The sequence below is a fragment of the Bolinopsis microptera genome, chromosome 3, assembly GCF_026151205.1.
Source record: "Bolinopsis microptera isolate Bmic1 chromosome 3, MBARI_Bmic_1.0, whole genome shotgun sequence".
NCBI classification, from domain to species: Eukaryota; Metazoa; Ctenophora; class Tentaculata; order Lobata; family Bolinopsidae; genus Bolinopsis; species Bolinopsis microptera.
The window spans coordinates 13,211,258-13,232,047 of record NC_087074.1 but is presented as its reverse complement, the minus strand read 5'-3'; the positions used below and the strand labels follow the sequence as shown (position 1 = coordinate 13,232,047).

General features: G+C 39.7%; 5 protein-coding genes across 5 annotated transcripts; all 5 read right to left on the bottom strand.

Moving 5' to 3' along the window:
- Nucleotides 1-43: 43 nt before the first annotated feature.
- Nucleotides 44-1,550, bottom strand: LOC134813614 (D-aminoacyl-tRNA deacylase-like). The gene is made up of 5 exons (XM_063821487.1): nucleotides 1,443-1,550; nucleotides 1,247-1,337; nucleotides 989-1,094; nucleotides 728-866; nucleotides 44-625 (listed from the first exon to the last, which is right to left on the bottom strand). The coding sequence occupies exons 1-5, from the start codon at nucleotides 1,483-1,485 to the stop codon at nucleotides 405-407; spliced, it is 600 nt and encodes a 199-aa protein (XP_063677557.1). The 5' UTR covers nucleotides 1,486-1,550; the 3' UTR covers nucleotides 44-404.
- Nucleotides 1,551-3,117: 1,567 nt separating this feature from the next.
- LOC134813615 (D-aminoacyl-tRNA deacylase 1-like) lies at nucleotides 3,118-4,710 on the bottom strand. Its single transcript, XM_063821488.1, has 5 exons — nucleotides 4,601-4,710; nucleotides 4,300-4,390; nucleotides 3,717-3,822; nucleotides 3,440-3,581; nucleotides 3,118-3,279 (listed from the first exon to the last, which is right to left on the bottom strand). The coding sequence occupies exons 1-5, from the start codon at nucleotides 4,641-4,643 to the stop codon at nucleotides 3,194-3,196; spliced, it is 468 nt and encodes a 155-aa protein (XP_063677558.1). The 5' UTR covers nucleotides 4,644-4,710; the 3' UTR covers nucleotides 3,118-3,193.
- Nucleotides 4,711-4,873: 163 nt separating this feature from the next.
- LOC134813611 (vacuolar protein sorting-associated protein 45-like) lies at nucleotides 4,874-8,378 on the bottom strand. The gene is made up of 8 exons (XM_063821477.1): nucleotides 8,190-8,378; nucleotides 7,611-7,970; nucleotides 7,193-7,440; nucleotides 6,729-7,014; nucleotides 6,464-6,594; nucleotides 6,186-6,341; nucleotides 5,882-6,043; nucleotides 4,874-5,568 (listed from the first exon to the last, which is right to left on the bottom strand). The coding sequence occupies exons 1-8, from the start codon at nucleotides 8,269-8,271 to the stop codon at nucleotides 5,347-5,349; spliced, it is 1,647 nt and encodes a 548-aa protein (XP_063677547.1). The 5' UTR covers nucleotides 8,272-8,378; the 3' UTR covers nucleotides 4,874-5,346.
- Nucleotides 8,379-8,431: 53 nt separating this feature from the next.
- On the bottom strand, nucleotides 8,432-10,437 carry LOC134813612 (F-box/LRR-repeat protein 2-like). The gene has a single exon (XM_063821478.1). The coding sequence runs from the start codon at nucleotides 10,430-10,432 to the stop codon at nucleotides 8,798-8,800; it is 1,635 nt and encodes a 544-aa protein (XP_063677548.1). The 5' UTR covers nucleotides 10,433-10,437; the 3' UTR covers nucleotides 8,432-8,797.
- Nucleotides 10,438-11,598: 1,161 nt separating this feature from the next.
- On the bottom strand, nucleotides 11,599-15,668 carry LOC134812208 (kelch-like protein 20). Its single transcript, XM_063819468.1, has 8 exons — nucleotides 15,413-15,668; nucleotides 15,142-15,240; nucleotides 14,908-15,000; nucleotides 14,596-14,714; nucleotides 14,297-14,450; nucleotides 13,875-14,003; nucleotides 13,322-13,527; nucleotides 11,599-13,172 (listed from the first exon to the last, which is right to left on the bottom strand). Exons 1-8 carry the CDS (start codon nucleotides 15,539-15,541, stop codon nucleotides 12,413-12,415), a joined length of 1,689 nt encoding a protein of 562 aa, XP_063675538.1. The 5' UTR covers nucleotides 15,542-15,668; the 3' UTR covers nucleotides 11,599-12,412.
- Nucleotides 15,669-20,790: the final 5,122 nt, after the last annotated feature.

Genomic DNA, 20,790 nt, shown 5'->3' with positions numbered 1-20,790 from the left:
ATTAAAATTGTTATAGATGATTAGACTAAAATAAAATGTAGAATAACTTGCTTTGAATGGTGGTGAAAGTTGTCTATGCAGTCGAGACTACTAACCCAAGAAAAGATACAAAGATATATGATAATTGCTCAAGCTAGTGTAAAGAGAAAATACACTTGTTTTGGAAATTGCAACGCTGAGATGTTGACGAGCGAACACCACGGTGCATTTACCCTTGAAACTACCTTGGTTTAATTGCTATTCCTAGAAATATATAACTTACAGAAGGAAATAAATAAATTTAAGAAACAAACTTCAAGAACAAACTTCAAGAACAAACTTCTAAAGACTATACATCTACATCATAATGCACCTAGATTTTCTATCAAAAAAATTTAAAATCATATACATACATCCCGACTAAATTACAATTTTTTGTCAAGATCTTCAGTTACTTCTTCTACTTTTTTATCAGTACTATTTTCCGCGTTTTCAGCCTTCTTTTTCCCTTGATTTCTATTGTTTTGTTTAGCTGATTTGGAAGGTTTCACTTTCTGTGTCGCCAAGCTCTCGGGTGTATCTATCGGTATAGTAACTGGTCCATCATTCTGAATGTGTACCTGCATAAACGCTCCAAACTCGCCCTCTGAGGATAAGACGATTACATAGAACAGAGCCAAGTTGGAATTGAGCAATCGTATTGAAAGTAAGTCTGTTAGACAGACAAAAAAGAAGTTTCCAGACTTACCTTGAACAAGGGTATCAGAATAAGGAATCTTCGATTTGAGAACTTCCAAAAACTTGTTGTACATTTGCTCACTCTGTTCAGCTCTCATAGCTCCGTGGAAGTCTGGCTTGTTCCCTTTCAAAACACATTGCAAGGTGAACTGAGAGGGTCGCATTGTAAACAAAAACTTCACTAACCACATCGTAAATTCTTTAAAAATTGAAACTCCTGAGGCTGAGTCAGATTAGGATAAAATAAAAGTATGAATATTGAATCATTTACCTGACTGACGACGAGTATCGCTAATTTACACTGCAGCAAGTCTGCATCCCAGGGTTTATCTGTCTCAGGGTTGTTGAATATCCTCAACTTTACCAGCTTGTTTGCCCTGGTTTAGAAGTGCAATCCGTGAATTTAATTAACATATTATTAGAACAACAGTCACGTGATTGTGTCCGTAACAGCACAATTTATCTCAGTTGTATAAATGATGTCATTCACAAATAGTGGAAAAGTGTGAAGTTACTCAGATAAACTAACATCCATTCGATCTCTTTCTCTGTATCTTTTGTTGATATTCCAAGCAGGACACACATTCCTGGACCAATAGATCCCGTACAACGGTCTCCGACTGAAATGATCACCGAAATGTGTATTTACTGCAGTGGCATCTACGGCAACGTGAGGTATATATCATCTAAAATTTATTCAAATATTTTCGAGCCTGATTCCTTACTTGTGACTGAAGCTTTGGTTACTTTCTGAACGATAGCCCTCATGTCTGTAAGGCAGATTTGGTACTGTCTCCGATTTTGTCTTTGGCGTATGCTATCCTATTACATTGCATAATACGTAATAGATCGAAGTTATAGATATTGAAGCCCTGTTAAATTATCTACAAAATATGAAATGGAAATTCTGAGTGATACAATATACAAATTTGTTAAATGTAATCTACGGTATACCCCATAATTATAAATAATAATAATTTGTAATATCAAAATTCACAGTCGTGAATCGTGATGAGTTGTTATCTATAGTCCAGTCATTTACGGACATTTTTGGGTTAGTACCTGCAAATTTTCAGATACCCACGAAACTTTGCACAGACCTTCCCAAAGGTATGATAAAACGATTTTTGGTTGGAGACATTTTTTTTACTTTGGGCAAAACCCAGGAGGGCCACGCCCATCTGACCCAATAACGTAACTGACCCCTTGCTTCTGAAGGTCGTAGAGACTTCAAAATAGGCTTAAACGAAGCCACATATGCATGTTTATATAAGAGTTATTGATCAACACATTGCCTAAAATCCTTACTTTTCGAGAAATTCGCCAAAAACCATTTTGGGCGTGGCGCTGAGCCGATTTTACTAACTTTTGATAGGATTGTGATAGAGTCTTTGGATAGAGTGCAAAAGAACCGCAATTGGCATATTTATATACGACTTACGAAGAAACATATGCCTTAAAGTGCTTACTTTTTCAGTTATTGGCGAAAAACTGATTTTCGGTTCCAGAAATCATGCAAAAATATGGGTATGTGGTACATTGGGCTATGAAGGCCTTAGAGATTTTTGAATGAGTGCAAATTGTGCAAAATGGCCATGTTTATATACAACTTATGAAGCAACATGCACCCTAAAATGCTTACTTTTCGAGTTATTTGGGGGGAAAACAGAGAAAATTTGCACAAAATAGAGCAAAATTGGTTATATCAGCCATTTTTGCCTCCCGTTCTATGTTAATAACTCGAAAAGTAAGCATTTTAGGGTGCATGTTGCTTCATAAGTTGTATATGAACATGGCCATTCTGCACAATGTGCACTTATTCAAAAATCTCTAGGGCCTTCATAGCCAAATTTACCACATACCCATATTTTTGCATGATTTCTGGAACCGAAAATCAGTTTTTCGCCAATAACTGAAAAAGTAAGCACTTTAAGGCATATGTTTCTTCGTAAGTCATATATAAATATGCCAATTGCGGTTCTTTTGCACTCTATCCAAAGACTCTATCACAATCCTATCAAAAGTTAGTAAAATCGGCTCAGCGCCACGCCCAAAATGGTTTTTGGCGAATTTCTCGAAAAGTAAGGATTTTAGGCAATGTGTTGATCAATAACTCTTATATAAACATGCATATGCGGCTTCGTTTAAGCCTATTTTGAAGTCTCTACGACCTTCAGAAGCAAGGGGTCAGTTACGTTATTGGGTCAATATGGGCGTGGCCCTCCTGGGTTTTGCCCAAAGTAAAAAAATGTCTCCAACCAAAAATCGTTTTATCATACCTTTGGGAAGGTCTGTGCAAAGTTTCGTGGGTATCTGAAAATTTGCAGGCACATGTCCATAAATGACTGGACTACTAAGTCTTTATTCGTGTTTACATTCATTTTTTACTAATTCTGAACTGTTTGTTCTCCTTTTAACACGATCTTTGTTGCACATTGCACAATCTAGCTGGGTTGGTAAATTATCTTTACCGCGTCTATATGCTCTCTGGTGATTCTATCGGTATAGTAACCGGTCCATCATTCTGAATGTGCACTTGCATAAACGCTCCGAACTCGCCCACTGGCAAAACAAAAAAGTTAGCCGACGTGAAAACATCATCGTGAAACGTTATATCATGTACACATAAGAGTGCCGTTTGGACGAATTTTTTAGCAAATCTCTGAATTTTATATACACCACGATAATGCGATATATTAACAGTTAATTAAAGCTTTCAAACCTTGGACAAGATTTTCGGCGTTTGGAATCTTCGATCTGAGAACATCCAGAAATTTATTAAACATTGGTAGGCTTTGCTCGGATTTCAAAGCCTGGTGAAAATCTGGTCTTGTTCCCTTATTAACCACACATTGTAGGGTGAACTGAGAAAATGGATTTCAAAGAATGACACACATGATTTAAGCCATCATATTATATAGAGTTTCATTGGGAGAAATCTTCCAGAAGCTTGAAATATAACGTCTTTTAACATCATATTGACGACAAATCAGTCTCACCTGACTGACGACGAGTATCGCTAATTTACACTGCAGCAAGTCTCCATCCCAGGGTTTATCTGTTTCAGGGTTGTTAAATATCCTCAACTTTATCAGCTTGTTTGCCCTGCAACAAACATTGTTGTGACAAACAGTTCTGTCACGGCTGAGCACGTGTTTTCAAGTCACAAGATGTAAGAAAGTATGGATTTATTTTAAGGGGTCGTTCACATATTATCACGTAATCATTAAAGGGGAGGGACGGGTTTCTGAATGATTAAGCTATCTTAATTTTGACACGATAGCTATGTGTAGAATTTATCACGGAGGGGGGGGGGGGGGGGGGGGGGAGGGCCGGGGATTTAAAATTGGCCTAAAAGTTATTACGTAATATGTGAACGGCTCCTAAATTAAGAATTTTATTGCGGAAATATTTGTTATCTACAAATTTAGTGATTAACGGTAAAAGATAACCGGGTTAAAAAGCACAAGGGGGCCATTGTAAGTTTCAAGTAGAATAGGTTTTACTCAGTGGTACGTATAACGTAACCAAATCTTAAAATTTTGATCCCCTTATGAAACATATTTTACTAATCACACCTACATCCATTCGATCTCCCTATCGCTATCTTTAGCAGAAATCCCAATCAACACACACATTCCTCGACCAATTGACCCTGTACATCGTTCACCAACTAAAAGGGCGTAAACTTTATACATTTCGAATTTTCCGGCCTCATGGGAAAATTCACATAGCTGATATTAGAAATAGCACAACTGAAATTTGCCTGTCCCGTAATGTTAATTAGCGTCAAATGGAAGAAAAAAACTCTTAATATGGTCAATAGTACGGTATTAAATAGCTGTAATGTTGATATGTCATACTGTAACAGTGTAACACTTACCTGTGACGGAGGCTTCCGTGACTTTCTGGACTATAGCTTTCATTTCGATAATGAATTATTTCTTCGCACAATTATAAACATGACATCAACTCCAGGTTCGGTCTCTTTTCTCTAACAATTTTACATCTCCTGAATTCTAAAGTTTTAATGTACCTCATGTTGTCATGTTTTGTTTTTCTAATACCAACTACGATAAATTTTAGCGAAGAAAACTTAAGTATGTACACTGTACGTTCCTCATTCGGGTAGATAAGTCTAGCAAAACAAGTTGACTTAAAATCAAACATATATTAAGTACTGATATTCATTCACAAGGTTGTACAAAACATAAATGTTTCTTTCAATAAACGTAAATGGTGGAATAGTAACTGTCATGTTTTACTCATTACTAACCATTGAAACAACAGCACTCAAAAAACACATTTCAACACATATTACACACTAAATTTCAATAACCAATCAATTAACAGTAACAATATATTACAGTAGTGACCCAGGCACACGGAGCACCCAATATCATTTAGAAAAGTCCTTGATATAACATAAAGTATTTCAATATTATATGTTAAATGGTTCATGCAGGGAATCTACAGTCAATTCACTTGGTCCAGCCAATCATTCACTTCGAGGATGTCCACAATAAAGATATTGACAAGCTCGACCCTGACTGTCGTTATCTATACAAAGAAGACACGTAAGAGTCATCGTCAGTTTATACCATTAAACACTGCTTCGATTTACAGTCTCTAGTGAGTTGATATCGCCTCCAAGAAGGATCTGCAGTTGTGGATACAAGTAGATCCGAGAACAACTTTATTTCCAGGGTTGGTCATGTTCCACTCGTGAACAGACTTTATCTCTTCGTAAGTTATTCCACCGACTACGAATATTATAATCTCACCGACACGTTGAGGCGAGCCACCGTGCCAGGGAAAATCTGATTCCTTGAGTTTCCCCAGCTGTAATTGCTGAAATGGAGTCTAGTTTAAAATTGAGAGAGAGATGAAATGGGGGTGTATCAATTAATTATATTATCGAATTTGACTGTCACCTTATGCTGTCTCATCCAAAGAGTCGCGGCTAAAATCCCTCGAAATTTCCGAAATCTGGACGTTCGCGCGACCTATTCAATACTAAACTCTTCGCGCGCTACGCAAACTAACCCATACCTTGCGACTGTTCCACATCGAACCTACGTAGCAGTATAACGATTTGATCTTAGTAATCAGCATTGAACGGTTCAGCTGTGCTACACGACTGACGAAAATAAAAACATCTTACCTGCAATAAATCGATCATGTATGGTTTGTGTTGCGTGTAGATGTTCTCAACCCCCTGCAATCCTTTGAAATATTTTTTCGTCATGGCGATCTTAGTATCCTCTCCAAATAATTGCCCTCCTCTCACTGCTTTCCCGCCGTAGTTCATAATCGATGTAGCCAACTGAAATAAATGTTTTTGATTAATTAGTCTATCGTACGCTGGGAGAAATTGCCATTTATTGAAGACTTACCACAACTAAAAGAAGGCGATGTTTGATCGCAAAAAATTTAACGACTGTCAATATAATTTCTCAGGCATCAACCTTAGTTTTAGCCTCCGAAACTCCTCGGTTCCGCATTGCTTCAATAAATAGTCTTGGATTGTGACCACTCTGTCCTTCGTAACAAATGCAGTACAGTAATACAAGTCGTATTATCTCAGTTTCTTTGACTTTTGGGTTTCTCAACAAACTGGATATCTGGAATAAACAAGTTCGTATTACTTAAAAATGACTCAATGACTCAATTTTCAAAGAAAATTTCATTTCGATAAGTTACGATGATTTGTAAATTCATCAAATGTTTAAAAACCCGTCTGGACCTTTTGTTGCACTTCAGAATGAGAAGCCTGAGTAGTCATAAGCTGTTCAGTTTCTGAAACTTCCAGAAGGTTGTAATCCTGAACTATTCTACTGAGCTCCCCCACTATCGCTACATGTTTTGAAACCGTTCCTGACAAAATGCGAGGATTATAACACAACAAATCTTAACAAACCTATGGAATATATCATCAGCTTCCTTCATTTTTAGTCAAATTGTCAACTCGCAAACAAACAATCAATATATCGTGTGCAATCTCAATGTACCTGAAAATTTCTTAAACTGAGGATAGTTATCAACAAACTTCTTCATGTCCGTTATCGAGTCAATGGCAGCGGTGCTATGTTGCTGTTTCTGAAACTTGTCTACTAGCTCCTTAATCTTTATACCAATCTCTCCAAAATCGGAGTAGAGAGAATCCTTGAAAAATGAATCCTGTTCAGGGGACATTATGACTTCTCTCATATCTTTTGCTATTCCTGGGACTTCACTTAGATCGACTCGGTTGTTTTCTATTCCAAGCAGCTCGTGTACCATTGCTTGATAGGTCCACTGCGATACAGATGTGGTTCATTATTCATAGTTTTTGTTCAACATTATAAAATATCCACGGAGATTAATACCGAAAATAATTTTTTTAATAATTATAAAACTTACAATTCACATAAAACTTCAAATCATAAAGTTATCAACGGTTACCAACGGTGGAAATACATTAATAATGTTATACCTGGTTGAGCAGTGGAGTAATAGGATCGTCCCTCCTGTCCAGTATCAACAATAAAGGAGTCTCACTCCTCCGGAATTCAAACAAATGACTGTGCTCCTTCATAATGTCATATGTACTGTTAACGAGCCCCTTTGCCAGCTCCGACTTGGCGCTGTACCGCATTACGGGGTATTTGCGCAGCGCTAACAGCACACTTATCAGGGAATCTGCAGAGCGCTTTAAACATGACCTGTCCCAGGAGGTGCCAACTGACAGGAATGTTTACATGAGATGATAGTTTGTACTGCACGAGCAGATAAGTACGTTGAAATAACTAGAATAGCTCTGACGAGAACCTGTAAACCTTAAGAGAATGAAGGAATTTTCATCCGAACAAAATTGACATTTAACTATTTAACGAAAATAATCTTATTATCACCTGCTGCGGATACTTTCTTGAGATTGAGATTGTAAACATGGTCAAGCAGTGGAATATAATCCGCATAAAACTCCTGTATCTCCTTCACGCATTCGTGTTCATCAGCGTTAGCTAATTTCAATATGTCAGGCTTTGGGATTATGTTGGAGAAAAATATGTGATAGTTTCCATATCTCGGACTCTTTAATTCGTTGCACAAATGTTGAATGTTATCTGGAGTAGGCCGCAGGAACACGATGCAGCGCATGTGCTTCATGCTCTCCCGTGCAGAGTTATCTATCCGCTCAAATAGGTACACTTCCTTCTTGAGGAGGTCTGACTGTGCGTACGTTATGCTGACTAGGGGTAGGGTGTCCTTCCCTGAGGATAACAGAGGTTTTATTTTACTAGGAAAACATGAAGAGGTAATGCAATTTAAAAAAATGCTGTGTTCCATGTTCATTCATCATTATATATAATAATCTTTATATTCAGTATTTTCAAGACTATGGTTAAAAAAAGTTCGGAGTGAGCACCTCGCATCATTGTGTGGTGACGTGATTTTATTAATACTTCTAACATAACTTATTTTATCCAAACCTAGTAAAAACACTTTCATCCCTTTGCCACAATTGTCAATCATCTTGTTGATGTAAAGTTTTATAGCGCTGAGAACACTCATGACTGAAGACCGGACAAGATGGGAGCCTACAAACAGTTATATTTTCTCCTCAGTAAATGATTATTGTAATGCTCTTCTGTCAGGTAGTCATTTCATGTTAAAAAACTGGGATATGTTTGGTTTGATAGTGTGACATAATCAGCTTACAATGATTAGCTGAATTTGTTATTTCAGCGGGAGTTAATACAGCCAAAAATATGAAATAATTGGTCAATATTGATAAAACACCTTAAAATGTTTTTAAATAAATGCAGATTTTTAACAGTTCAAAAAATTTAAATTTGTTCAAAAGTGTAAATTAAAATTCAAATAAATGTATTGAAATTCTGTTTAAGATTACAAAACTCGGAATACAAGAAGCTGAATTGATTCTTATCAGTTCTTGTATCGGAAAGTCGGAACAGATAAGTGATAACTGAGTATACTACGAAAAAAATTGTCTGTTTACCAATAAACTTTAACATTAAAAACCAACCTCAGCACATTTATGAAAAACATTAAAAAACAATTAACATTCAAAAAACAATCACCACCAATCATCCCCCTCCTGAGCTTGAAATTCGTTTTCATTAAAATCTTGATACTCCTGGTATTCAAACCCTGGCCCCGCAAACTGCCCAGCTTCGTCCACGTAAGCACCACCCCAATAATCCTCGTCCAACTCATCCTCAACATTTTCACGAAACTCATCCATCGCATCAAACTCATCGTATGGTCCCCCGAAAAATTCATCGTAATCATCTTGGAAGTTGGGCAAGCCAAAGTTTATTTTGAGAAATTCAGGGATGACTGGAAATTCTTCCTCCTGCATTACGGTATCTTGGGCGTATATCTTAAGTGGGGTCTGTCTGTTGAGTCCTTCGCAAAGGTTGATAAAACTTCCATCTAAAACAAGAATACAACTCCTGAGGTCCAGACTCCTGAGTTTATCTAACCCTGATATCAAGGAGAAAACACCTGCATCGTCTACAGAGCAGTTCTGTAAAGAGAGAGATTGTAGTTCTGAACATTTCAAAAGAGTTGAATCAATGAGATCTTTGAAATCTAAACTATTTGGTAACCCATTCAGATATAGTGTTTCCAAGCTCTCCAGATATTGAAGTATGAATAAAGTCTCTGCACTTTTAGCCATGCAATTTGATAGATTTAGATATCTGAGTCTTGGACACAACTGCGTGATGGATCTGATGAAATTGCCCTGCCCAGCGTTTTGGTTATTTTCTAGGTCAAGAAACTCAAGGTTGGGCATGAGTCTTAGAAAGTTGGATATGCTGTCATTAGATGGTTTATCGAACTCATAATCGGAAACTTTGGCTTTAAAAACCTTTAACTCTTTAAGACTAGGCATTTGGTCTGTACAAATCTCAAAAACCTTTACGGGACACATGCTCAAATCGAGGTGGTGGAGGCTTTCCTCAAAATTGGACAAGACAAATTGCACTACAAGCGGTTTTAATCGATAACACTCAGTAAAGATAAAATGAGTCATCTTGTTTTGTCCCGTATGTTTCGCGATACTACCGCCGGTTATTTTATGATTATATGAGACATCCAACTTAGTTAGTTCTTTTGTATTCTCTAAGATGTGTTCGAGGCATCTTTCCTTGAAGGAGACACATCCATTCAAAATGAGTGATTTCAGATTAAGTGGCATAAATTTGGAAAAACATGATGCGAGTTTGTTGTTAATCTTCATTTTAGATAGATTCAGTTCCTCAAGAAACGGACAAAGCTCTGAGATGGCCCTACAAGAAGCCCAGTCCAATAACAAAGAACTCTGTGAGATATCCAGATTAGTTAGATTATTTCTCGTCAAAACCAGAACAGAAATGAAGCTGCTCTGAGAAAGGGACTTGTTAAGTCTGAAGATACTGAAAGTTGGGTTGAGCTCAATTTTACTGATGAGACTCATTTTGTTGAGACAAAGATTATACCACCGCTTACAAACAGTAGCTAGTCTCATTATATCTATGATGTCCATGTACTCAAACAGTAAATACATGCAATCATCGTTAAGGACATGTATTGTGGGATTCTCATCATTTTGTTTCTCTGCTGTAAAGTTTTCAAAGATGGGATGGTGAGTAGGGTGTTCGCTTTTGCAGTCTGTTTCAGGCATCAGTTCATCATTTGAGTTATCAGAACTCTCATCATCGGACATCCTGAAAACCTATGAAAATTCAAAGTAAGGAATTATAACTTGATGTTGCTTTTGACACAGAGAAATAAGATACCATATCGGCCCAAAGTTTTCCGGCCGTAAAAAGTTCCGGCCTTGATTTTTCGGCCATGGCGGGCATGGCCTCACTAATGCCACATTTTCATAATGAAAATTTAGAATTTTTATCAAAAGATAAATCGAACGAATAATCTTAACGTAACTTAAGTCACAGAAATGGTAAGATTGTGGCCAGAAAACTTAAAGTGGATAAAGTAGTTGAATTGGCAAGTTGGTCGTTTAGTTCCGGACAGTCTATGCACGGTCCTTGCACGGTCCATGCAACAACAAAAGAACACTCCATGTACACTCCCTGCACAATGAACACTTAATGCACGGTCCCTGCACGGTCAGTCACTGCACACTCCCTGCACGGTCTATGCACACTCCCTGCTCGGACCCTGTACGGTCCCTGCACAGTAACATATGAACACCAGCTACTAGCCGGCTAGTAGCCACTTTCGTAATAACAGCTCCTCAACTTCACATAACCAAACCGGCTACTAGCCGGCTAGTGACCACAAAGTGGCTACTAACCGGCTACTAGGCGGTCACTAGCCGGCTATTAGCTTGGCTCTAAAGCAGACCTACTAGTAGCCGGTTTGGAACCTCGAGAAAGTAGGTCTGCTTTTGAGCTCAGCTAATAGCCGGCTAGTGACCGCCTAGTAGCCGGTTAGTAGCCACTTTGTGGTCACTAGCCGGCTAGTAGCCGGTTAGTAGCCGGCTAGTGACCACTTTTTAAGTGCCGGTTAGTAGCCGGTTTGGTAATGTGAAGTTGAGGAGCTGTTATTACAAAAGTGGCTACTAGCCGGTGTTCATATGTTACTGTGCAGGGACCATGCAGGGACCGTGCATAGACCGTGCAGGGAGTGTGCATAGACCGTGCAGGGAGTGTGCAGGGACTGACCGTGCAGGGACCGTGCATCAAGTGTTCATTGTGCAGGGACCGTGCATGGAGTGTTCTTAAATCGTATGTTGTTGCATGGACCGTGCAGGGACCGTGCATAGACTGTCCGGAGCTAAACGACCAACTTCCCGTTGAATTATTATATTATCATATAATGGCGTTCCATCAAGTTTTCTATGAGACAGTGATCTGATGACTGTTTACAAATCGTTTAATATTTGTTTTAGATACTTTTCGTTTTAATTTAAGTTTTCAGTTACGTCGCATGAAACATATTATAATGATGATAAATATAGCAATAAAGTAGCTATTAATTCGATTAAGTGAGGTCGTTGCTGTTAAACTCCGATTTACCGAAACCTGGGTAACTTGGTAAATCGGGTAAAATAGAGATAAATTATATTACAAAAGTACACAGAGAGCAAATCGTCTAGAATCATAAGTCGTACGTTGAAAATAGTATGATTAAGTTTGATTAAAATTCAAATAAATCGAGGTGTAATTTACAATCGGTATGACAGTTATAATATTATGACGATACAATACGTTCAGTTGGGCTGTACATTTAAAAGTGACAATTTAACCTAAATATAACAGAGTTTTGTGTACATTGTAACATGTGGTTAGCTGTTAGTACACATGTTACTCAATCAGGTATAAATTGTTGAAATATATGATGGTCAATTGAGGTTAAATCATAAAGGCTGTTCAAGCCAAATTGTTTTAAATCTGAAAAAAAAAACGTTATTTCTAGACAGTTAAATAAATGATGAACTATGATGTTCTTAGAACTTTAGAATCATCAATTTATAACACAGCAAGCTAATAAAATTGGTCTCAAATTATTCATGCGGCAAAGTGATAAGTATAATCGACTCAAGATGAATGTAATCATACCACTTCGGGCCTCCGTTTGTTTGACTGAAAGTGAACTAGATCTGTGAATAACTGAACAATCATAATACTTCATAAAAATCTTAAAAATGTTCAAAATCTCATGTTATCAGATGGGAAGGCTAGATAACAGCTAAAGTAACGATGTTTCTCTTATCAAACATGGGCGTGACCATGCTCCAACTGTCTAGCACCGGATCATAGCATTCCACAACCTCCAACTTAGTGGTGTCAGTTTTCCCGCCTACCGCGTAAAGTCTCCCGTTAAGCGCACCTAAACCATGTCCATCGCGGGGCACAGTCAGCGGTTCTACCAATGACCAAGTGTTTGTGCGCGGCTCGTAGCATTCTACGGTAGCTAGTTTAGTGTTCCCGCACCGCCCACCCACCACATAGAGCGCTGAGTTGAGCACCGCCACCCCACATAAGGTCCTGGCGTGAGTCATTGGGTAAACACAGTGCCACTCTCCTATCCTCGGGTCGTACCTCTCAACTGACGCTAGATCGCTGTGTCCATCGTAACCCCCTACTGAGTGCAGAGCCCCATTTAGAACCCCTATACCGACCCCCGACCGTGGGAAACTCATCTTATTGACATACTTCCAGGAGTCTAATGTGGCGTCGTAGCACTCAACACTGGAGTGGCGCTCTTTTGAGTCTCTGCCACCCACTGCATACAACCAGCCATTGAGTTCACCCAGGGCTACCCCAAATCTCTGGTCTAACATTGGGGCTGCCTTAGTCCACTCCATCGACCGAGGATTAAAACACTCCACTGAAGCGAGATGGAAGCATGAGTCGTGTCCTCCAGCTACATAGAGTAAACCTTCTAGTCGTGCACTGCCTGGACCGTACCTCTGACATTCCATCATCGGTAACTCCCTGGAATTTTAGTAATTTGTTATCAAGTGAATATTGCTGAGTCAGTAAACGTTAGCATTCGAGCTAAATAATTTAATTCTTAACCATATGCTTCTGAAATCACGATGTTATTCTGCAGAGCGGTTAAAACAGACACTCCTCCAAAATACCTCCAAACATCAGTATTAGCGTCGTACATCTCTCCAGTACGCAGAACTGTACGATGATAGCCCCCGAACACGTAGAGTCCCTCGCTGTCGTACGCGTGACGCGGTAACACCTGGTTCAGACCGGAGCTGTGCTCAGGAAGGATGTGATGGTTCTTGGCAGCTTCTACAAGCACTCTGCAGTTCTCACTTTCTGCTATCAGCTCCTCCTGGAATATTTTTACATTTTAAAATTTCAATTTAAATTTAATGTTATTATATATTAGGAGACAATGCAAAATATACATTGAATGTATGCTAATATACCAATATTTATATTGGTATAATATACATACCAATATTGATTGAGTCTATGAGTAATTTATCATATCATTTTATTATACTATATATTTTGTAGTAGAATCATTTAAAAATCATTGGCTGTTTTTGTTGTAGAGACAGCCCACGTTTGAAAATTAAAATATTAAAATCGTAGAAATACTCAAACAACATCTATTTTTACTACAAAGAGACACGTAAATACAAATTTAAATATAGAAATGGCTCCAACTGAAACCTTTTCAATGTGGTCTACAAGGTATTTGGAAGATATTAGGGGTAGTCTAACAGCAGCTAGTAGATCAGGTAAATGTTCGGCTCGTTCCTCCGGGCTGTGCCGGATCCATGTCATCACACCTTCGTACACCTGAAAAGTACCGATGTATTTAGTATATATACGGATATATCCACAGATCGTTACAAATTGTATGACGTGTAGAAAAAGCACGATCTTGATAAATTTTCTGAGTTTTAAACTGTTCATTTAAAAAAACAGATTATTCAATATCCATTCGTAAAATGTTCGTCTAAATTCAGTGTTTGATATTATATGCGGGCTCCGGCATTAATGGAATTTATTTTACAGCCAACTGAACAGACCCAGAAATATCACTAAGTTACAAAACTCCTGAAGTCCTGAATAAATAACACAATAGATACCTTGGACTCAACAAGAACATTAAGTTCATTGCTGGATACCAGTTGTAGTAACCTTCCCGTATCCAGGCTCAAGAACTCGTCGCACAAGCACATCTCAACAAAATTCCTCTTTGCAAAGTCGTCAGCTGCTCTGAGCAGGTCAACAAAACCGTATCTGACAAATGTGTGGATTGATTGTGGCTGATCATATTTTAAGCGTAATTTTACTGATAGACCTATTTATTTAAGATACAAATCCCTGCTAAGATGCTGAACAGTAAGGCGTAGAAACATCTTGTGATAATTTGATAAGGACTCACCTGTCAGCGTAGTTGTATATCCCAATACAATTGGAGGGAGTCAGCTCTCTTTTAATGAAATCAGTGCAGATCTCCTGGACCTTGTCGAACTGCAACAGCCCAGCAGCAGTCAATAATACCTGAAGATAGCATCAGTCAACAGCATGCTGCCAAGTAACATCAGTCAACAACATGCTGCCAGTTAACAATTTATTTTTTATTAAGAACCAACATCTTAAGTGCGAGAAGATCCAATTATTTAGAGCCCAACTGAGCATAAAATGTTTTAATATCCATAATACTTATTATACAATTTCCCTTTTAGTAACAGACCTGTACATTATCTTTCCTTATTTCTATCTGAGAAGTGTACGCGTAGTTTACTAAGTTCTGCATTGTCTGGGAATCTACATTCTTGATTTCTATCTGCAAGTGAAACGATAGTCAAGGGAAGTTTTTTTCGCAAGAAATTTGAAAAAATATGTTTTACAAATCAAAGTTATCAGTTAATTAGAATAGATTCAATCGAAAAATTAAACAATAAATATGTAATGTAAGATCTGTTACTTTTTTAGAGGTGCTCTCGTGGAGATCATTGGTGAACATGGCGTAAAAGTAAGAGCTACTGGCGGCTAGAACCAGTCGGTGAGCTGATATGTCACACTCCTGTCGAACAAGGTCTACTTAGTAAATAGCAGTGCTACCTCGCTGGCAACAAATTGTCTCAATAATAAGATTTGATAACAAATAAAAACAAAAAAACAAGCGTCCCCTCTCGTCCAGCAGATCTAAAGGTTCGGGCCAAATAAAAAGATCAAATAAATATTAAATAAATAACCTCTACTGCAATGAGAACATCACAGAAGCACCGTTTCTTCCTGAGCTCGTCCATGGCTTGAAGAGCAAGCGAAGCATGGCCAGGATCGTTCACAATCAGAGGCATGGCCTCATAGTTCCCCTCAGTCATGTGTCACGTGATCTTTACCTTGTCACGTGATCTCCGCTACCTTGTAATCATCTTGCAGGTGGAACAGATACGGTTCATTTTATTCCTTACATGCTATCCTTCCTGCCAGTTCAGTGTGAATTTGTCTGGTATAAGTCCCAACTTGGGTTAAAAACAAGTATAATTAATAATGGTACAGTTTGACAGGGGGCTGGGGCAAGAAGGATCAATCAACTAATATATCATCGATTTTTATTCATCACGCAATCGAGGGGACAAGGCATTTCATAAAAATTCAGTTTTATAGAAATAAATATCAATCAATTAACATTGCATTCCACATTTCGACCAGCGAAGTTCATAAATACAGCACGTTTCATTGCAATTTACATTGTATCTGTGAATATTACGTATTACCAAGTTTCGTTGTGATTTACATCATATCTGCGCATAATCGTTACAACGTTTAATAACATCAAGTGAATGCCTAAAATAAAGTCTAGATGGACCTTTACTGATAGTTGAAATTCGACATATGACGTCATCTAGCGTCATCTAGCGTCATCTAGCGTGAAATATCGCCAGATGATGATAGATGACGCTAGATGACGCTAGATGACGCTAGATGACGCTAGATGACGCCAATTAGCGACATTGTCGCTAAGTGCACGGCACCTTTCGAATGTCGCTATCTAGCGCTATCTAGCGCTATCTAGCGCTATCTAGCGCTATCTAGCGCTATATGACGCTATATGACGCTATATGACGCTAGATGACGCTAGATGACGCTAGATGACGCTAGATGACGCCAATTAGCGACATTGTCGCTAAGTGCACGGCACCTTTCGAATGTCGCTATCTAGCGCTATCTAGCGCTATCTAGCGCTATCTAGCGCTATCTAGCGCTATATGACGCTATATGACGCTATATGACGCTAGATGACGCTAGATGACGCTAGATGACGCTAAGCACGCAGCACTGACGCCAGGCGACAGATAGCGCTATTTTCATAAAAATTCTAGGGACGACATCTAGCGTCATCTAGCGTTATATGTTGCCGCGACATCTGACGCTATCTGACGCTATCTGACGCCATCTAGCGACATCTGACGACATCTGACGCGACGACATCTGACGCAGGCGACATCAAGCGCTGGATAGCGGGATAGGTCAGTTTACGACAGTTCACGCTATCTAGCGCTATATAGCGCCAGATAGCGCTATATAGCGTCAGATGTTGTTGCGACATATAGCGCTAGATAGCGCTATTTGGCGTCATCTAGCGTCATCTAGCGTTATATGTTGCCGCGACATCTGACGCTATCTGACGCTATCTGACGCCATCTAGCGACATCTGACGACATCTGACGCGACGACATCTGACGCAGGCGACATCAAGCGCTGGATAGCGGGATAGGTCAGTTTACGACAGTTCACGCTATCTAGTGCTATATAGCGCCAGATAGCGCTATATAGCGTCAGATGTTGTTGCGACATATAGCGCTAGATAGCGCTATCTGGCGTTAGATAGCGCTAAATAGCGTTAGATAGCGCTAAATAGCGAAGAATTTCGGGTCGTGTCAGTCCAGGCTATTTAGCGCTAGATGTCGCTATCTAGCGCTATATCAATATGTTGCTGCGTCAGATGTCGTTGCGTCATGTAGCGCTAGATATCATATCCTATCACAGTAACAGTAACCCTAACCCTGTGTGTGTGTGTGTGTGTGTGTGTGTGTGGGTGTGTGTGTGTGTGTGTGTGTGTGTGTGTGTGTGTGTGTGTGTGTGTGTGTGTGTGTGTGTGTGTGTGTGTGTGTGTGTGTGTGTGTGTGTGTGTGTGTGTGTGTGTGTGTGTGTGTGTGTGTGTGTGTGTGTGTGTGTGTGTGTGTGTGTGTGTGTGTGTGTGTGTGTGTGTGTGTGTGTGTGTGTGTGTGTGTGTGTGTGTGTGTGTGTGTGTGTGTGTGTGTGTGTGTGTGTGCAGCCTGTCTTTCCCCACCCAATCTTTTTTGTTATTTTTATTTTGTATGAAAATTAATTTTTACTGTGTATGAAAATTAATTATAATTTAAGTGAGAATGATATAACTATAAGCTTGCGCGCGCGTCGAAGTCACCCAACTATTACACTCGATTTATTAAATATTCGGCTGAGTGGAACAAAATATTAAATATCGCTTAATCAAGGGGTCGTTTACATATTATAATTATATAAGGGGCCTGATGCCGCCGGCCGGGGTTTTTCAAATTATTACGCTTACTAGTGTGATTGTGACATAATACTGATAGCTTAATAGCTATGTATGGAATTGGAGGACTTCACCGCTTCGACACGCCGCGCAAACTAGCATTTTTGCTTCGCATCGAATCGATCGTCGTCGATCGATCGTCGTCGATGGAGCAACGATCTCGATGGATTGTCATCGTCAATCAATGTATGGAACTGATTACTAACAATGAGGGGTCGTTCACATACTCCGTAATCAGTTTTACCATAGCTATTATGTCAATATTACACTAGCGTAATCAATAATCATTTGGAAACCCCAACCTCCTCAGCTGATTACGTTATATGTAAACGACCGTCGACCCTTAACATTTCGGGATCGGAATTAACGGGTGATACTCGTAAAATCTCTGTTCCATATATTAGGACCGTCGACGAGTCCAACTCGGCGCGCGTCCTGGTAGGTTGTAAACCTACAAGATCGGAAAAAAGCGGCACGTACTAGATTTCGACGAAATTTATACAAGTAACTAAAATCGTTGATTCATGATGCCAATCTTTCACAGCTCAGTGGTGCATCTCGCCGAAAAGCATTATTAGATGCCGAGAAGCATTTTTGGATGCGCGGCGCGACACAGTAGCGCATCTCGCCGATCTGTGAAAGCCTTATTGAGTGCGCGGCGCGGCACAGTAACGCATCGCGCTACAAGCGTAGTTCGTAAACTGAAAACTCTTGGGTACGATATATGATTATGTTCATAAACATAAAATAAAGATTCGGCGGAATGACAGGCTGAGCGCCGCCCAGTAACCTTGATAGAGTTTTTTTAGAGTGCCCGGCGAGTGTTTTTAAACTGATTGATATTATGACGCGGACAATAAATTAGTCCATCCCCTATTGCGGGGGGGGGGGGGGGGCTTTCAATCTATCAAATAGGGCTAGTCCATTAACAATGATCAAATAATTTACTTGTTCGTACAAAATTTAGCACATATTATACGTTACTAAATTGCAAGTTATTCTGCAAATTAAGCTATAAGCGTTACTGTGCCGCGCCGCGCATCCAATTATGCTTCTCGCTAGATCTGCGAAATGCGCTTCTGTGCCTCGCCGAGCTGCGATGAATTGACATCGTCAATTAAGGCTAGATAACTTTGATAGCTTTGGGGTGAGGGTCTGGATTCACATGTGACATGATAGCCATGTGTCTACGCGTACTGCGTGGACTGTCGCAAACCGACATTCTTCATTAGCTAGCGCTAGTTTACGCTAGATAGCGCTAGATGGCGCCGCGCTATCTAGCGCTAGCTGTCGCCACGCTAGATAGCGCTAGATAGCGCTATCTAGCGTGGACTGTCGCAAACCGAAATTCTTCATTAGCTAGCGCTAGTTTACGCTTGATAGCGCTATCTAGCGCTATCTAGCGCTAGCTGTCGCCACGATATCTAGCGCTAGATAGCGCTAGATAGCGCTATCTAGCGTGGACTGTCGCAAACCGACATTCTTCATTAGCTAGCGCTAGTTTACGCTAGATAGCGCTAGATGACGCCGCGCTATCTAGCGCTAGCTGTCGCCACGATATCTAGCGCTAGATAGCGCTATCTAGCGTAAACTGTCACAGACCGACATTCTCCGCTAGATAGCGCTAGATAGCGCTAGATAGCGCTGCGTCAGATGTCGTTGCGACATATAGCGTTAGATAGCGCTAGATAGCGCTAGATGTCGCAAAAAAAAAGGCGGAAATTTTATGAAAATAGCGCTATCTGTCGCCTGGCGTCAGTGCTGCGTGCTTAGCGTCATCTAGCGTCATCTAGCGTCATCTAGCGTCATATAGCGTCATATAGCGTCATATAGCGCTAGATAGCGCTAGATAGCGCTAGATAGCGCTAGATAGCGCTAGATAGCGACATTCGAAAGGTGCCGTGCACTTAGCGACAATGTCGCTAATTGGCGTCATCTAGCGTCATCTAGCGTCATCTAGCGTCATCTAGCGTCATCTAGCGTCATCTATCATCATCTGGCGATATTTCACGCTAGATGACGCTAGATGACGCTAGATGACGTCATATGTCGAATTTCAACTATCAGTAAAGGTCCGTCTAGATTCGGTTCATAAATCATGCACAGATTAAAGAATAAAACTGAGGACTCTACATCTTAAACTCTAACTCGTTTCCACTACGATGAGTTTTGAGCAGACTGGACCTCTTCCAGAGGCTGAGTATTATTGAACTCCTCTACAAACTCCTTGATCCGCTCGGTAAGATCGTCACTTTGTTGAGCTACCCTGTCCAGATACTCCTCTATCTTCTCCATGTCTTCCATTATCAGTCTTATCTCTTCTTCTTCCGCAGCTGGTAATAAACTGTTTTATTCGTGAGGTTTATTGAGTTCTCAGAGCAGACAAGGTTGCTGGTGATTTGATATAACCAGTTAAAATTACAAACCTAGGGGGGGGGGGGGGGGGCGTCAACCTCATAATAGGTATTTATGAGGTTGATGCCCAAACCCCCCAAACCTAAAATTAATCAATAGCAATGGCTGTTATCAAATTGTTGTATATAACAGCCGATATAATTGATGATGGTATGAAACCAAATTGAGGTACTGGGAGTCAAAATCACGAATAAATTGCAAAATCATATTGTCCCAATCTCTGTCCCATTTTCAGTTTTTGAAGATAAAATTTCCAGGACCGAAATTTTACAGTTTTGACTGCCGCATTTTTTCACCCGCAACCAAGTCAACTATAGATGCCAAATGACACGATTGAGGTGCTGGAAGTTTGATTTCGGTCGGAGGAAGCCCACAGCAGAAAGCTTAACAAAACGAAAAGTTATATTTTCAAAATCCTGTCCCATTTTCAAATATGAAATTTTCTGAACACAAATATAAGAGCGTTTAATTGTCAGATTCAAAAGGCTAAGGTTTGACACTGTGATAAAGATATAAAAACATACCACCAGGATTTTCAGGGTCTTCTGGGTTAGGATCGTTTATATCCGGATGATCATTTAGTTGCGGTTCATCATCTTCCATGGAGTTAGC

Excerpts from the sequence above, each read along its gene's own strand:
- LOC134813614 (XM_063821487.1), bottom strand. The coding sequence starts at position 1,485 with ATGAGGGCTATCGTTCAGAAAGTAACCAAAGCTTCAGTCACAA. Across the intron at positions 1,095-1,246 it reads GAGAAAGAGATCGAATGGAT|GGCAAACAAGCTGGTAAAGT; the intron begins GTTAGTTTATCT and ends CTTCTAAACCAG. Across the intron at positions 867-988 it reads CGATACTCGTCGTCAGTCAG|TTCACCTTGCAATGTGTTTT; the intron begins GTAAATGATTCA and ends CGACCCTCTCAG.
- LOC134813615 (XM_063821488.1), bottom strand. The coding sequence starts at position 4,643 with ATGAAAGCTATAGTCCAGAAAGTCACGGAAGCCTCCGTCACAG. Across the intron at positions 3,823-4,299 it reads GATAGGGAGATCGAATGGAT|GGCAAACAAGCTGATAAAGT; the intron begins GTAGGTGTGATT and ends TGTTTGTTGCAG. Across the intron at positions 3,582-3,716 it reads CGATACTCGTCGTCAGTCAG|TTCACCCTACAATGTGTGGT; the intron begins GTGAGACTGATT and ends CCATTTTCTCAG.
- LOC134813611 (XM_063821477.1), bottom strand. The coding sequence starts at position 8,271 with ATGAGTGTTCTCAGCGCTATAAAACTTTACATCAACAAGATGATTGAC. Across the intron at positions 7,441-7,610 it reads CAAGAAAGTATCCGCAGCAG|TTGGCACCTCCTGGGACAGG; the intron begins GTGATAATAAGA and ends CATTCCTGTCAG. Across the intron at positions 7,015-7,192 it reads TTACTCCACTGCTCAACCAG|TGGACCTATCAAGCAATGGT; the intron begins GTATAACATTAT and ends TCTGTATCGCAG.
- LOC134813612 (XM_063821478.1), bottom strand. The coding sequence starts at position 10,432 with ATGTCCGATGATGAGAGTTCTGATAACTCAAATGATGAACTGATGCCT.
- LOC134812208 (XM_063819468.1), bottom strand. The coding sequence starts at position 15,541 with ATGACTGAGGGGAACTATGAGGCCATGCCTCTGATTGTGAACGATCCT. Across the intron at positions 15,001-15,141 it reads ACGAGAGCACCTCTAAAAAA|ATAGAAATCAAGAATGTAGA; the intron begins GTAACAGATCTT and ends TTTCACTTGCAG. Across the intron at positions 14,715-14,907 it reads TAAGGAAAGATAATGTACAG|GTATTATTGACTGCTGCTGG; the intron begins GTCTGTTACTAA and ends TGCTATCTTCAG.